At 45.7% G+C, this 15,246-nt stretch overlaps 1 protein-coding gene across 2 annotated transcripts; it reads left to right on the plus strand.

Moving 5' to 3' along the window:
* Window positions 1-4,048: 4,048 nt before the first annotated feature.
* ZNF628 (zinc finger protein 628) lies at window positions 4,049-14,120 on the plus strand. 2 transcript variants are annotated; one of them, XM_061588074.1, is made up of 2 exons: window positions 4,049-4,218; window positions 9,542-14,120. In XM_061588074.1, the coding sequence occupies exon 2, from the start codon at window positions 9,557-9,559 to the stop codon at window positions 13,142-13,144; it is 3,588 nt and encodes a 1,195-aa protein (XP_061444058.1). In that variant the 5' UTR covers window positions 4,049-4,218; window positions 9,542-9,556; the 3' UTR covers window positions 13,145-14,120. The 2 variants fall into 2 exon arrangements, with proteins under 2 accessions (XP_061444058.1, XP_061444059.1); XM_061588075.1 differs by having other exon boundaries at window positions 4,080-4,218; window positions 9,539-14,120.
* The last annotated feature ends 1,126 nt before the right edge of the window (window positions 14,121-15,246 follow it).

Here is a 15,246-nt window from a genome sequence, read left to right on the forward strand (position 1 = left end):
GCTTTATAAGATAAATGTTGCTAAACTTGAGCTACTTTATCACTTCAACCCAGATGCTACCAGCAGATCATAAAACAACGTGTTAAGTAAGACATGCCTAGATTAGGATTTAGAGTGGAAAAACAAAAACATGTAACCCAGTCCTATGCAGACTGGGCTTGTAGGCATGCCAAACTTGCATAAAATTGAGCTGTAAAATTCAGCCACAAAGTATAACAGCATGAGTTTTATTGTATCAAGATGCAAAATCATGAGGAATTTTTCCTAAATGCAATGGGACAACCACCCCTTGTCACTGCCACTACTGCAGTGTCTATGAATGTTCTTTCTTTCTCTTTGCCAAGAGAATGAACACACCCTTTTTATTCTGAATATAATAATGTGGGATAATTAGCACCCCTTCCCTCTTGACAACTCCAGAATGTCTAGTTAGCACTTAAATGTACATAGGAAAAGTAATAAAAGTTTGTTTCTTGTGAGCACAGTACACTTGAGCAGGTAGTATGGACAAAAGGAGAGCTATGGTATGTTTAGGGCTATCTAACCCCTGCCAGATGATCTGCTTCAAAATGCACAAATTGATATTTTTCTGTTAGGAAGGAGAACGGAACACCTGACTCGCCCTGACTGTCAACAGCTGATGTTGTGACTTCCCAGATGACAGTTCAGGAGAGCAGCCAAAGGACTGTTGTGTAACAGTGAGAGTGTTTGTGTAAATCTTTCATCAACAATGCTCGGAATCTGTTCTCGCACCTCAATTCTACAGCATGCTGGACCCACTCCAGCAAGCTAGTAGTTCAGGCTGGCCCGCAACATGCCATTCCGCTGCTGGGACAACTCAGATCATCCAGGTCCTCTTCTCCCTAGCCTGCAGTAAAAGAACATCAGGGTTGTTTTGTTAGAGGTCCTTTTTCCAGGTTAAAGTAGGAGACTGTTGACCCCTGTTGGTGGGAACAAATACGTCAAAAAGCCAGAAAGGACCAGAAGAGGTCATTGAGTCCAATCTCCCTGCCCAAAGATAGCACCTTCTGTGCATCCATACCTCACAGGCCAACCTATACAATCCATTTCATAGCAGATTATAAATTAAGTGCTTTGCAGAGTGCATTTACAGGCCAAAGAGCTTAAAACATCACATGCAAATGAAACAAGCCATTTGTTGCAGCTGAAAACAAACATAGTTGATATTGTTGTTGGTTTAATAGTGCTAACAAAGGCAGTGGGTACAATGCATATGTAGAATACAGTACTTCATCCTCAACTCAGGCCTCACTCCCTCTGCCCATGGTTCCCAGCTAGGGTTGCCAGGCTCAGAGCCTGAGAATGATTCTGTATCTTTAAGAAAAGAGAAAATTTAGCCAAGTGCAGGCTTTCTTGCAACTCTGTAATGGGAAAAACCACAAGGTGAAATTCTCCCTTCCCCCTGCACAACTTTAAAAGATACAGAAGACCTCTTGGAGGCTGGGCCTGGCAACCAAGAGGTCTTCTGTGTCTTTAAAAGTTGTGCAGGGGGAAGAGAGAATTCCACCTTGTGGTTTTTCTCATTAGAGTTGCAAGAACACATGCACTTGGCTGACTTTCTCTTCTCCTAAAGATACAGGATCAGTCTCAGGCCCTGAACCTGGCAACCCTAGTCCAGACACTTCTTTTTCAATCCATCTTTGACAAGGAAAGTTGGGTTGAGTTTTTTAAATCTAATATTCCATGTGGTTTGATTACATTTTGCATATGGTGATATTTATTTATTTATTTATTTTGTTGCATTTATATACCGCCCATAGCAAGTAGCTCTCAGGGCGGTAAACAGCATAGGATAAAATACATACATCGTAATAATAAAATCACAAAACATATATGACATAAAGAAAAAAACAAAAATACAATTAAACAAAATATAAGAAGATAAAAGGATTAGATAAAAGGATATGACCATGTTAGGCTGGCTGTTATGATGTTTATTTTTTTTAAATGCTGCTCTGTTATTTGCTTGTATTTTTAAAATGTGCTGCTGCCTTCAAGTCGATTCCGACTTATGGTGACCCTATGAATACAGTTTTCATGAGGCTGAGAGGCAGTGACTGGCCCAAGGTCACCCAGTGAGCTTCATGGTTCTGTGTGGATTTGAACCCTGGTCTCCCAGGTCGTAGTCCAATGCCTTTCTACTTCGCATATGATTTTAAAATTATGGGTTTTCATGGTATTGTTTTATTGTATTTTTGTTTAACTCCCTGTAAGCCACTTTCAAAAGACCTTGGATTTGAAATGGGTATAAACGTTTTGTAAATAAATATTGTTATAAACTATTTTACATGGATATTAAGCCACCTTGTGGATCCTAGTGGAAGGAATAAACAGACACTGGATTATATTTGCCTACTACCAAAAACTCAATAATAGGTGTCTTTCCGAGCCACTTAAGGAGATATGTGATAATTTACAAATGTAACAAATGAAGAATGGAACAGATCAATCAATAAATTTCACTGGATAAACTTGCTCTAGGAGTAAACAAGCTAAGTTTGTGAGCTGCATTGGTCTCTTTTCAGAGGTAAAACAGAGAAGTTGCTTATTTCAAGTTAAGTAGCCTACAGAGAAATCCAAGCAGATTATAATTACCAATAACTGTAGTAACCCTTTTTCTCCTCAAACAAACACACTCTATTACCTACCATGCACAGCCCTCTGTAAAGAGCCAAGAAGCTGCAACTGCATTAAAAGGGAGAGTGCCCAAGATCTCTTTTAGTTTTGGTAGAATTAATGTATTTGACTTAGTGCTGCCCCTGGGTGGTTAAAGGATAGATGTGTAATCTATTTTCCTATGGAAGAGATGACAGCCTGTGCTGAAAGCATGGTACAGCAGCAGTATGGTTTTGTTCCACGCAGCTCCACCAACAGTTTTAATTTTTAGCAGTTGCAGACTGGATACATTTTTGTTTTTATCTTATTTCTGGAAAATCTTCGGGGCTAAAGAGCAGGATGTTAAATATATATTAAATACATTCTTTTAATTGGATGGGCTTTGTTAAGTACATTTTGAGTGATTTGATATTACGGTTGTCAAAGAGGGTTCTAACTGCTTTTTAAGAGTCCTAAGGGAAAATTCTAGAGCCAGTGTAGCGTAGCGGTTAAGGTGATGGACTACGACCTGGGAGACCAGGGTTTGAATCCCCACATAGCCATGAAGCTCACTGGGTGACCTTGGGCCAGTCACTGCCTCTCAGCCTCAAGAAAACCCTATTCATAGGGTTGCCATAACTCGGAATCAACTTGAAGCCAGTACATTTACATTTAAGGGAAAATTCTACCCAATGCTGCTTTTCCCACTACTCAGTTGTGTCTGTGGAACGCCAAATCTGATAAAATTATCCTTTCGATAAAATAACATCTAAAATACAGCTTCTGTCTCACATTCAAATATCCCAGACTGGGAGTGAAGCCCACTGAATTCCATAGGACTTACTTGTGAGTACAGTAGGGTTAGGATTGCACTTTTAACTGATACCCAAGTATGTAATTTTCAACTATTTTATTATTTTACTTAATATTTACATACGTATCAAGGTAGGCAGGATGATATCATTATAAGCTGCGATATCGCTAAGGCCACATGGCAGCAGAGCTGGATAATAACTGAAAAATAATAAATTCCTTTTATTAGGTGCCCTCTCTGCCTTCTTTCGTCATTTTATAATATATTAAATGTATCACAGTGTCATCGGGCACACAATAGTGACGTCACAACCTTTAGTGTAAGGCTCAAAAATGTCAACGCTCTCATGATGCGATACCACGCTACCACCTTCTCTGAAATAAATAACACAAATAAGTTTAACACTTTCTCAAAACCTTACAGTATCAACGATACTTCCGGTGGCCTAAATATGCAGCAATTATGACAGGACGAGAGAAACTTCCTTCTTCCAATTTCGCCCTTTCCTAAATTCTTCTCGTGCACGTGGTACGCAGCCAAGATGGCGACGGATATCCCCCCCAAACTACAACTACCAAGATGCTTTGCGTGGCCAATGGCAGAAGCGCAAAGGGGCGAGGCCAGTTGTCCTCGCGCGCTGTTAGTGTGAGCGAGTTAAAGCTTGGGTGTCTCGCACCGCCGGCCGTTGGGAGGGTGGAGCGAGGGCCCCTCCCCCCACAGCCCCGTGGTACTCCTCCCATCAACCTTCTATTGAGACGAAGCGAGCGGGGAGGAAAAAAACCGCCCAGGTGAGGAAAAAGCAGAGAGAGGGAGAAAGGAAGAAAAGACGTCGCGAGGCCAAACGGCAACGAAGGGGGAGGGGCGGCGAAGCTAGGTTCCTTAAAGGGGCAGGTCCATATTTAAAGGGAAATGTCACAGAATTTTTTTGCCCTCCGATACAATGGTTTCCTGTGAATGGTAGTGGGCGGAGACACTGAAGTAGGTTTTCATTAAAGGCGCGGTGTTTGGCTCAAAGGCATTAATTACATAATATTCGGGAGGGAGGAAAGAGAGGTGCTCATGTTCAGGGAAGCTGTCTACAGAGGACGAAACAGAGATTTAGCTCCGTTAGAACCAGGGTCAGATTTAGTCCCATATCATTAAAACTTACACAGAAACATGATCCGGTTTTAAACATATTTAACTATAGCTGCTACCCCTTAGAACTATTTCTACTGGAAGTGTGGAGAATTGAATAAGAGAGAGAACCGTAAAATCCTCTTCTCCAGGACTACGTGGCTGAAAAAGTATTTAAAATATGTTGAAACCTCTTTTAACATTTTCAGTTGATGGGTCGGGGAGGGGAAGAAAGCTCTTCCTCAGGTCATTTCCCCCCTGTTTTGTGATCCTATAAGGCTTAACAAAGAAGTAAAATAAGTACGCTTGGTGGCAATTGTGCGGTGTCTGTGTTCCGCCCATGTCAGAAAAAAAAGAAATTGATCCTGTATTGGATTTTAAATAATGGGCTCTATGTAGTCAGCTTTTAATTTAAAAGGTATTAATTTTCTGCTTTGGCTACACCCACTTTTCCACGTCAGCTACACCATTTTAAAATGCGGACCTTTGAGGATTGGCCATGGTCAATGTGGCCCTCTACCCGGAAAAGGTTTGCCACCCTTGCTTTAACCCAAAGATGGGGAGCCTGTGGTCCCCAGATACAGCTATACTATAACTCCTGGCCATTGGCGTTAGAGCCCAACCATATCTGAAGAGACACAGGATCCCTGCTTTAAGTGGCATGTCCTTTTGTCTGTTAAAGGATTGAGGGGATCTCAGAGTACGGTATCCTTCACAGCCAATTCTTCATCTCATCTCTGCTGTCTTTAAGTTGCAAAGGAGCTGTTCTTGTCAGTGCATAGGGCAGATGTGGAGAGCCTTTGGCCCTACAGATTTCCCCCCCTGAATTACAAGTTCTGTCAGCCCTGGCAAGCATGGCCAATGGCCAGGGATTATGGGAGCTGTGGCTTAGCAACATCTGTAGGACCAAATGTTCCCCACATCTGACATAAAGAATCTTTGCATGGGAGGGAGGGAGAGAATAATTGAGTTAGCCTCAAAGGATGTGAAATTTGGCTAATTCCTTCTTCCTAATCTTTTAACTGACAAAAGGAGGCAGTCCTCATAGTTGAAATGATCTTTTGATGAAGACAGGGGTTGGGATGGGATCCAAATCCCCCCTCCTGGGCTAAAAGAACGCAATAGGCAAGCAATTGTTTCTCTCCAGTTGTCCAAATGTCCACAACCAGGAGTGTTTTCTGGTGACATAAGGGTACTGTGCATGTGAAACCTACATCCCCTGATAGTTTGGGAGGAAGGCAGGTAATCATTACAGCACACATGCAAAAGGTTAAGAAATCTTCACTAACAGGTAGAGACCCTCTCCTACCCTGCTTCTTTCCTATATTCACATAGTGGATTTTGGCATCCAGATATACAACTTTACAAATGGGAAGAGTAATTCCTGACTGCCACTGTCAATTTGTTCAGATGAGATCATGAGGCAGATGCCAGTTCACATCTGGGCAGCAATACAGCTGTGATGACTCTTTCAGCTACAATATTCCCCCATCCTAAATATTTCTGGACTTTTTAAAATGTTTGCTGTTGTTGTTGTTGTTGTTGTTATCATTATTGTTATTATTGCATTTATATACCGCCCCATAGCCAAAGCTCTCTGGGTGGTTTACAACAATTAAAAACAAATATACAAAGCATTTTACAACAATCTTGGCCACTGTTATTATTCCAGCTGCCAGTCTAAGTTCAAGGTGCTGGTTTTGGCATATGAAGTCCTATACCCCTTGGGACCAGAATACCTGAAAGATAATCTCACCTCTTATACACCCAGTCAATTACTGTACTCTGCAGGTGAGGACCTCCTGCAGATACTATCTCATCAGGAGGTCTGTTCCGCATGACATAAGAAGTGGATATTTGGTGTAGTGACACCTGCCCTTTGGAATTCACACCCCTTAGAATTTAGACAGGCGCTGTCTTTTTGACACCTACTGAAGACCTTCCTCTTTCAACAAGCCTTTTATGTAGATGCCTTTATTCCAACTGCATCTGTACTGGGATTGTTTAAGGTGTTTTTAAGATGTATTTTGTATTTAAAATGTTTTAAAGATGCTTTTCTTGTTTTAAAACTGGTTTGTCACCCTGGGTTCCTTTTGGGAAGAAGACCAGGTTATAAATTTAATAGGCTACATAGTTTTATTTATAATTATTTATATCTTACCTTTCTGCCTGACAATAGGCTGTCAGGATCCCTGCTGCTGCCACCACCTGTCAGGTCCCACCAGTCAGGATCCTGGTTTTTATTTGTTCTCTCACCGGCTCTAGCACAGATCTCACAAGATCCCACTGCTAGGCAGCACCACCAGCCACTCCCTATTTCACAATATTGCTTTGAGACTTTCCCTTAGTCTCCTTCTGGCTTATTGTTACTTTGTGTCTGGGTGCACTTGCAGGCCACAACCCCCCTGTATCTTTGTGCCTATAAAGCATACAGCCCTGGGTTGCTCTGGATACTCGATGATGTTACACTATCTCTTCAGCGCTGCCACCATTTGATACTGTTTCTCCACCTTGGTAAATACCCTGCCCACCCTTCTGGTCTGTGAAAGCCCCAGCCAAGGATCAGGCTTTTGGTAAACCAAGAAAATATTTATTTATAAACACCAGGAAATAACAAGATTACTTAAGGTATATTTAACAAGCGTATAGTTTCATATATTTTATTACTCCTTATGTTTCTAGTCATATGTAATCTGCCTCAATACCAGCCTAATACAATCCAACCCACAACCAACTCCAACCCACAACAGACAGAACTCCCAAACTCCACCCTCTCAACTGTCATCCTCTCATTTATACCTTCAGCAACTCAAACACTCAGCCAATCATCATACAGCATTCTGAAGCATTCTAGCCCATGTACTCCCCCGTCTCACTCAGTCCACTTACCATATATACTTTAATAAACCTGCACTTACCATATTTACAGTAATATCTATATACAGGGACATCACATAGGCCTCCTAGGCAACTGATAAGGGATGATGATGGAAAATGGCCCCTTCCCAGGTCTTGCATGCCACTGATGCTCTGGCTGTTCCAACTGCTGCTGCTCAAAGTTTCTGTGGTGACCTTAGGGGAAAATAGCTCCATCCTCAATGTGCGCACCAGAGATGGGATCCGTTGTCTGGTGTCAGTTCAAAAGCATTCCATTGAAATAACAGGCTGGTATTGATTCAAGTTTGTTCTTTGTCTGCTACTGTTGCCAATCCACTTTTCCCCTTGCAAAAAATATTGATATTAATATTGATATTTTGAAAGGAAATAATTTTAAAGGAAATAACGATATTTTGAACAGAAATATCAGTACATAAAGGAAATATCAATAAAATTATTGTTCTTAATATTTATATTTTAGAGGTGGAGTTTTTAACAACAATATTTTTTTAAATAGCCATGGGAAATCGCTACATAAAAATCCAATTCACAACCATAGAGAATAAGGAAATTAATGGAAAATCCGGTACCAAATCTGAATTGGATGGAATTCTAGGACATCCCTAGTGCACACTGAAGCAGCCAGGGCCAGGTAGCACCAGATGTTTGGGGAGTGAGGCATTTTCTGGACAAGCTGCAAGTGCTGGATCATCCTGGTAGCAGATCGTTGGGGAGGGGGAGGGAGAGACAATGATGGGGAAATTACCATTTCTCAGACTCTAGGACAGGGATTGGGAACCTGTGACCCTCCAGATGTTGTTGGGTGACAACTCCCATTATCCCTGCCCATTTGTCATGCTGGCTAGGACTGATGAATGTTGAAATCTAAGAACACCTAGAGGGCCACAGGCTCCCCATCCCTGCCTTAAGAGGTTGCCATGTAATCATCTGTTATGAGTTCATCACCAAGCAGGGATTTGCATATGTGGGGGGAAAATCACCAGAGAGAGAGAGAGAGATCCTGTACTACCTCATATCTGTGCCTCATAGGAAGAACATAATGGCATGCAGAACATCCACCCAGAGAAGGAGCAGCTGTTCCAGTGTGAGCTTTCTTCACCCCCGTTCCTTTTTCTTCTTGTATCAAGTCTATTAGAGAGTAAAGGCAAGGGCTGTCATTTTATTTTATATTTGTAAAGGCCTTAGTAAACTTTAGGCACAAGTATTTAATAATACTCTCCTTAGAGGTCACATTTTTCCCCGTTGTTGTTGTTGTGTGCCTTCAAGTCGATTACGACTTATGGTGACCCTATGAATCAGTGACCTCCAATAGTATCTGTCATGAATCACCCAGTTCAGATCTTGTAAGTTCAGGCTGTGGCTTCCTTTATGGAATCAATCCATCTCTTGTTTGGTCTTCCTCTTTTTCTACTTCTTTCTGTTTTTCCCAGCATTATTGTCTTTTCTAGTGTATCATGTCTTCTCATGATGTGTCCAAAGTATGATAACCTCCATTTCATCATTTTAGCTTCTAGTGACAGTTCTGGTTTAATTTGTTCTAACACCCAATTATTTGTCATTTTCGCAGTCCATGGTATTCGCAAAGCTCTCCACCAACACCACATTTCAAATGATTTTTTTCCAGTAGGGTCTGTTTAAATATTCAGTTGCAAGTCATAAACTGTCTTCCTGTTTGTGTATGTAGGAATCATTTAATCATCACTAGTTTTTATAGGAAGCAGGTCCATATGTGGTAATTTTACCCTACTATTTTCAACTGAGGAGGTATTTGTAAGAAACACCCTGGTAACTCCTGGAACGTAACATAAGTGCTTATTTGCTCAACTACTTCCCCATATGAAAGTGAGGGGGTAAAGTCACTGTCCAGATTTGTATCACCTCAGACACAAATGGGAAGGGGCCATATCTCAATAATAGAGCACATGGTTTGCATGCTGGAGGTCCCAGGTTCAGTCCTTCAAATTCCCGAGTAGGGATGGAAAGAGTCCTGCATGGACAATGCTGAGCTAGATGAACTATCTGTCTGATTTGGTGTCAGTGTGTGATAATTATGGTAAGGATGTACACACATATTCATTCTCTCTCCGTTTCCAGCAGGTGAACTCTGGTGCAATGGTGGGAGCTCAGCAGCTAGAGATGCAGGCAGCGACAGTGCCAGTGGTGGCCCCATCAGGTGGAGGCCCCAGTGGCAGCAGTGGCGATCACCAGTATGAGTGCCTGGTATGTGGCAAGGTGTTTAAATGGTCATCACGGCTCATCCACCACCAGCGGACTCACACAGGTGAGCGCCCTTACAAGTGCTCAGAGTGTCCCAAGGCCTTCAAGGGGTCATCAGCCTTGTTGTACCACCAACGCGGACACACGGGTGAACGGCCTTACAAGTGTGGTGAATGTGGCAAGGCATTCAAACGGTCGTCCTTGCTTCAGATCCATCAGAGTGTGCATACTGGTCTGCGTGCCTTCAAGTGCGCGCAGTGTGGCCTGGCCTTTAAGTGGTCCTCACATTACCAGTATCACCTACGTCAACACACCGGCGAACGCCCATACCCCTGTCCGGCATGCGACAAGGCCTTCAAGAATTCGTCCAGCCTGCGGCGGCACCGCCACACCCATACAGGCGAGCGTCCTTATGTCTGCCCCATCTGCGGCAAGGCCTTCACACAGTCCACCAACCTGCGGCAGCATCAACGGGTACATACTGGCGAGAGGCCCTACCGATGCCAAGACTGTGGTAAGGCCTTCACCCACTCTTCTAACCTGGCATTGCACTGCCGTTCAGCACATGCTGCCCGTCCTGCCCACACTTGTGTTATTTGTGGTAAGGCCTTTGCGTCTGATCCATATCTGCAGCGGCACTTGGAATCTCATGCAGACGTTGCACCTCCTGCACAGCTCTTCTTGGAGGAACCAACCACCACTGTAGAGATGCTCTTTCGATGTAGTGTCTGCCATCTCACCTTCCCCTTGCAGGAGCAGTTGCTGAGTCACCAAGAAACACATTTGGCCCCGGCAGAGCCATTGCCTTTGCAGCAGCCGCCACCGCCACCAGTGCAGGAGGAAGTGGCGTCCGTAGCATCCCCCGCACCCTCCCTAGCTTGCTCAGCGTGCAGTAAGACTTTCAAGAGTGCAGTGGGTTTAGCACGGCACCAGCAGAGCCAGCACTCATCAGATCGCACATACACCTGTATGGTATGTGAACGCTCTTTCCCAGCACTGGCCAGCCTGTTGGGCCATCAGCGTTCACATCCCCCAGCTGAACAGCGGCTGGAGGAAGCTGAGGTGACATGTCCAGCACAGGCTGAGCCAGTGCCTGCAGCCACAGTGACACCGCCCCCACCCCCTGAGCGACCCTATGTGTGCGGAGAGTGTGGGAAATCATTCAAGGGCTCATCTGGGCTGCGTTACCACCTGCGCGACCACACAGGTGAGCGTCCCTACGCTTGTAGTGAATGTGGGAAAGCCTTCAAACGCTCATCCCTGCTGCGCATCCACCAGCGGGTACACACGGGGTTGCGTGCCTTCACCTGCCCCACCTGTGGGATGGCATTCAAATGGGCTTCTCATTACCAGTACCACTTACGCCAACATACTGGTGAACGGCCATACGCTTGCCAAGATTGTGGGAAAACCTTCAAGAACACCTCGTGCCTCCGCCGGCACCAGCAGCTGCACACTGGTGAGCGTCCCTTTGCCTGTCAAACCTGCGGCAAGGCCTTCACTCAGACATCCAACCTCCGGCAACATCAGCGAGTGCACACTGGTGAAAGACCATATTGTTGTCGGGACTGTGGCAAGGCCTTCACCCACTCCTCCAACCTGGCGCTGCACAGACGCACCCATTCGCGGGAGCGCCCCTTCCAGTGCCCAGTTTGTTCCAAGGCCTTTGTCATGGCCTCTTACCTGCAGCGCCACTTACGCACCCATAGCAGTGCTGAGACACCCAGTCGTCCAGCCGCTCCCTCACCTGCTGCCACCCAGGAGGTGCAAATCATGCCCAACTTGCAGGCCACTCTGAATGTGGAGTTAAGTGGCAGCCCAGCCCCTGCTGTTTCTTCTAACACTCAGACTTTCCTGCTTGTGCAGACAGCACAGGGCTTGCAACTTATCCCCAGTGTGCAGCAGCAGCAGCTGCCACCCCCCCAAAGTTCACCCCCCAAACTGATCCTACTGCCCAGTCCCCAGGTGCCCACTACATCCACTGCTCCGGCCAGCTTTACCCTGTTGCCAGCTGCTCCCACCACCCCAGGCAAATCTGTCTCGCTCCGTCAAGGTAAGGCCAAGAAACCTGTGCCATTGCCTCCCCCCACACCATCGGTGTCTGGCAGCCAGAATATCATTCTGATGCCCAGTGCCACTGGGGCCAGCATGCAGCCCCTCCCTAATGTGCAAATCCAGAGGACACCAGGGTTGCAGACTAGCGGACAGAATGTTATTGTTCTCCAGAGCTTGCCAGAACAGCAAGTGGGCACAGTGCAGTTCCAAACTCTGCCAGCTGCTCCACAGGCAGGCACCATCCAGATTCAAACCCTGCCCCAGCCCCTCCAGAGCTTTCCTATTGCTCAGCAAGGTGGCACTCTGCAAATTCAGACCCTGCCTGCTTCCCAGCAAACTGGCACAATCCAGATCCTCCCGCATTCTCAACAGACTGGCATTGTGCAGATCCAAAGCCTTCCCCAGAGCAATGTCCAGATCCAAGGTTTTTCCACCTCCCAGTCGGCAGGCACAGTGCAGATCCAGAGCCTGTCCAGTTGTGCACCGACTGACACAGTGCAGTTCCAAACTCTTCATCCTTCCCAGAAGGTAAACACGGTGCAATTTCAGGCTATGTCATCCTCTGATCAGGTGGGGACCCTCCAACTCCAAACTCTCCAACCTTCCCAGCAAGTGGGCTCCCTTCAGATCCAGTCCTTGCCATCTCCACAGCAAGCCAGTCCTCTGCAGATCCATCACCTGCCCTCTTCCAATCAGCCTGTGGCCAACGTTGAAATCCAGAGCCTCTCACCTTCCCAACAGCTGGATGGGACCATTCAGATCCAGGGCCTGGTTTCTTCCCAGGATGGGCAGCAGCTCCAGCCTTCAGAGGAGATGGGCAGCGTTCAGCTTCAGACTCTGAGTCCCTCTCAGGAGATGAATGTTGTGAGGAATGCTCTGTCCAGTTCCCATGAGCTCTCTGAGGTGGACCTCCAACAGGGACCTGGTGTGGAGGAGGAAAGCCAGAACCTAATTGTGGTACAGAACTCTCCAGGGGAGGAGCTTCTGGGGCCAGGGGGTGAGGTAGAGAGCCTAGAGGGGGTGCAGGACATGCACTTTGAGACTCTGCAGACGGAGGAGGGAGTTCAGAATGTGTTGGTACTGAGGAGTGCAGGAGGAGAGCAGACCCGGTTGTGTGTGCAGGAGGTAGAGAATATCCAGACAGTGCAAGAACTGCCTGGCCTCCAGCTGCAAGGTCCTGAGGGTAGCTCAGGGACTGGGCAGAACCTCCTGATCATCCGCAGTGCCCAGGGAGAACAGACTCTCCAAGTGTTGGAGAGTGTGCCAACACTGCAGGTGAGCAGCCCAGACAGCACTCAATCGGCTGGGGAGGGCAACAGTACATCCCAAATGGTACAGCTTCTGCAAAGTCCAGTAACCTCCCAAAGCCTGCCCTCCATTCAGATTGTGCAAACAGTACCCAACATGCAGCTTGTTCACACTTTCTGAGAGTACCTGTCCTTGTTCACCTGTTGGAAGCATCAGTCGAGACTCAGTCATGCTCTTAGAAGTAAATGTGATGGGGGCCCTACTGGGTGGCTGCTGCAGTTAAAGGTGATGGCAGATAGGATCCACCTGGGTAACTTCAAGAATCCTGGATGTGATTGCAATCTCTCCATGCTGGCTTGGCTTACCTTCCTCAGGACAAAGTCACCGTGTGACAGCAAAGCTTAACTCAAGCTCCTGCCTGCAGGTCCAAAGCATATCTTGACTCCCCCCCCCCGCTCTCATGGGGACTGCTGTTGCTTCTGCTCTTGCTGTTGCAGTTACAATTGCCCCTCCACCATGTTCCCCCCTGCCCCCCAGAAACCATTTGTATGCCCTATATTGCATGGGAGAAAGAGATAGCAAGTCCAGTCCTTGATTCTATCCCCAATCCACCTGTTTTCCCACCCTGTTTGAAATACTTTGTTCTGGCAAATACCAAGCATATGTTCAGTCTGAGGGTTAAAAGACTGTGGCATGGCAGCCAGGACTCCTGAGTGTTAGACAGGGAATGTGATTAGTAGGTAGCAGCTGTACTCTGGCATCTCTCCATTTCTTTTCTGTGCTATAGCACTGGACCTGAGTGGCGAAGCACTGTAAGCTCCTTTTGTGTATTAGAAAAATGGGAAGGTTCAGCTTTGTGGGTCTTCCTTTGGTTTTGGGTGCTGTGGGAGGCAGCCTTATGAGCTGCCAGAAACAGCATCTTTTTCCATTTAAACCCTTCTTATATGTTCTCCATTCCATATCCTCCCTCACCATTTGCAGAATCACATTTCTTTCCAAGTATACCCCAGTATCCTGGTGCTAACAGACAAGAGAGTCAAAAACTCTTCTGGCCTAGAAGGAAAATAAAAGACTGCTCCAAAGCATCTTTAACTTCCTGTTTCCAGTCCTATTCTTCTGGGTATCATGCAAAGGCTGCGTTCATTTCTCTCTCATACATGTATCGTACTTCTTTTGTACCTTTGTGGTCCAATTGGATTTTCGGTAGCAGACTACCCAATCCCCAAGAGGAGTGAAATAAGAAAGTAGGAAGTTGCCTTTTCTGAGTCAGACCATTGGTCCATCTAGCTCAGTAATGTCTACATTGAATGGTAGCAACACTCCAGGATTTCAGGAAGGTATCTTTTTCAACCTTACCTTAAGTTACAATAGATTTGAACCTGAGGAGTTCTCCATGCAAAGTATGTGATTGTTAGGTCCAAACCCAACACGCAAGCTGTCTCTGGCTACCCCAGCTCTACCACTGAGCTACAGCCCTTCAACTTTTAAGAGCCTTGAGAGGGAGTAGAAGGGTCCTGCTTAAAGGAAAATCTTGTTCATGTTTTTCTCAAGCAGTTTCAACATGCTACATATGTATCCAAGATGTTTTGGAAACACAGTATTCTTGGTTCTTAAGTTTTAAACTGAGAGGTGCTGGGCCTCAAAGCCTACATGGAAACAAGCCTGGTGTCTTGAAAGCCAACACAAGTGAGGTCTCAATAAGAATTCTGAAAAATATAAGAAGTTTGGTGAATCTCTAGTGGAAGGAGGTTCTACATTTATGAGTAATGATTGTGCTTGAGCTGAGAACCCAAGAGCAAGGTGCGCAGAATTCAAGCTTGTGGAATTACCTCTTGTTTTTTCCTCCGAGAACACTGAAGACTGTCAGGATTGCACCTGCTGCCACCTCCTGTCAGGGCCCTTCAGTCAGGATCCTGGTTTTTATTTGTTCTCTCACCGGCTCTAGCACAGATCTCGCAAGATCCCACTGCTAGGCAGCACCACCAGCTTTCCCTATTTCACAATATTGCTTTGAGACTTTCCCTTAGTCTCCTTCTGGCTTATTGTTACTTTGTGTCTGGGTGCACTTGCAGGCCACAACCCCCCTGTATCTTTGTGCCAATAAAGCATACAGCCCTGGGTTGCCCTGGATACTTGATGATACACTATATCTTCAGCGCTGCCACCATTTGATACTGTTTCTCCACCTTGGTAAATACCCTGCCTACCCCTCTGGTCTGTGAAAGCCCCAGTCAAGGATCAGGCCTTTGGTAAACCAAGAAAATATTTATTTATAAACACCA

This window comes from Rhineura floridana, chromosome 11 (genome assembly GCF_030035675.1).
Source record: "Rhineura floridana isolate rRhiFlo1 chromosome 11, rRhiFlo1.hap2, whole genome shotgun sequence".
Classification (NCBI taxonomy): Eukaryota; Metazoa; Chordata; class Lepidosauria; order Squamata; family Rhineuridae; genus Rhineura; species Rhineura floridana.

Coding starts and splice junctions, on each gene's coding strand:
- ZNF628 (XM_061588074.1), top strand. CDS start 9,557: ATGGTGGGAGCTCAGCAGCTAGAGATGCAGGCAGCGACAGTGCCAGTG.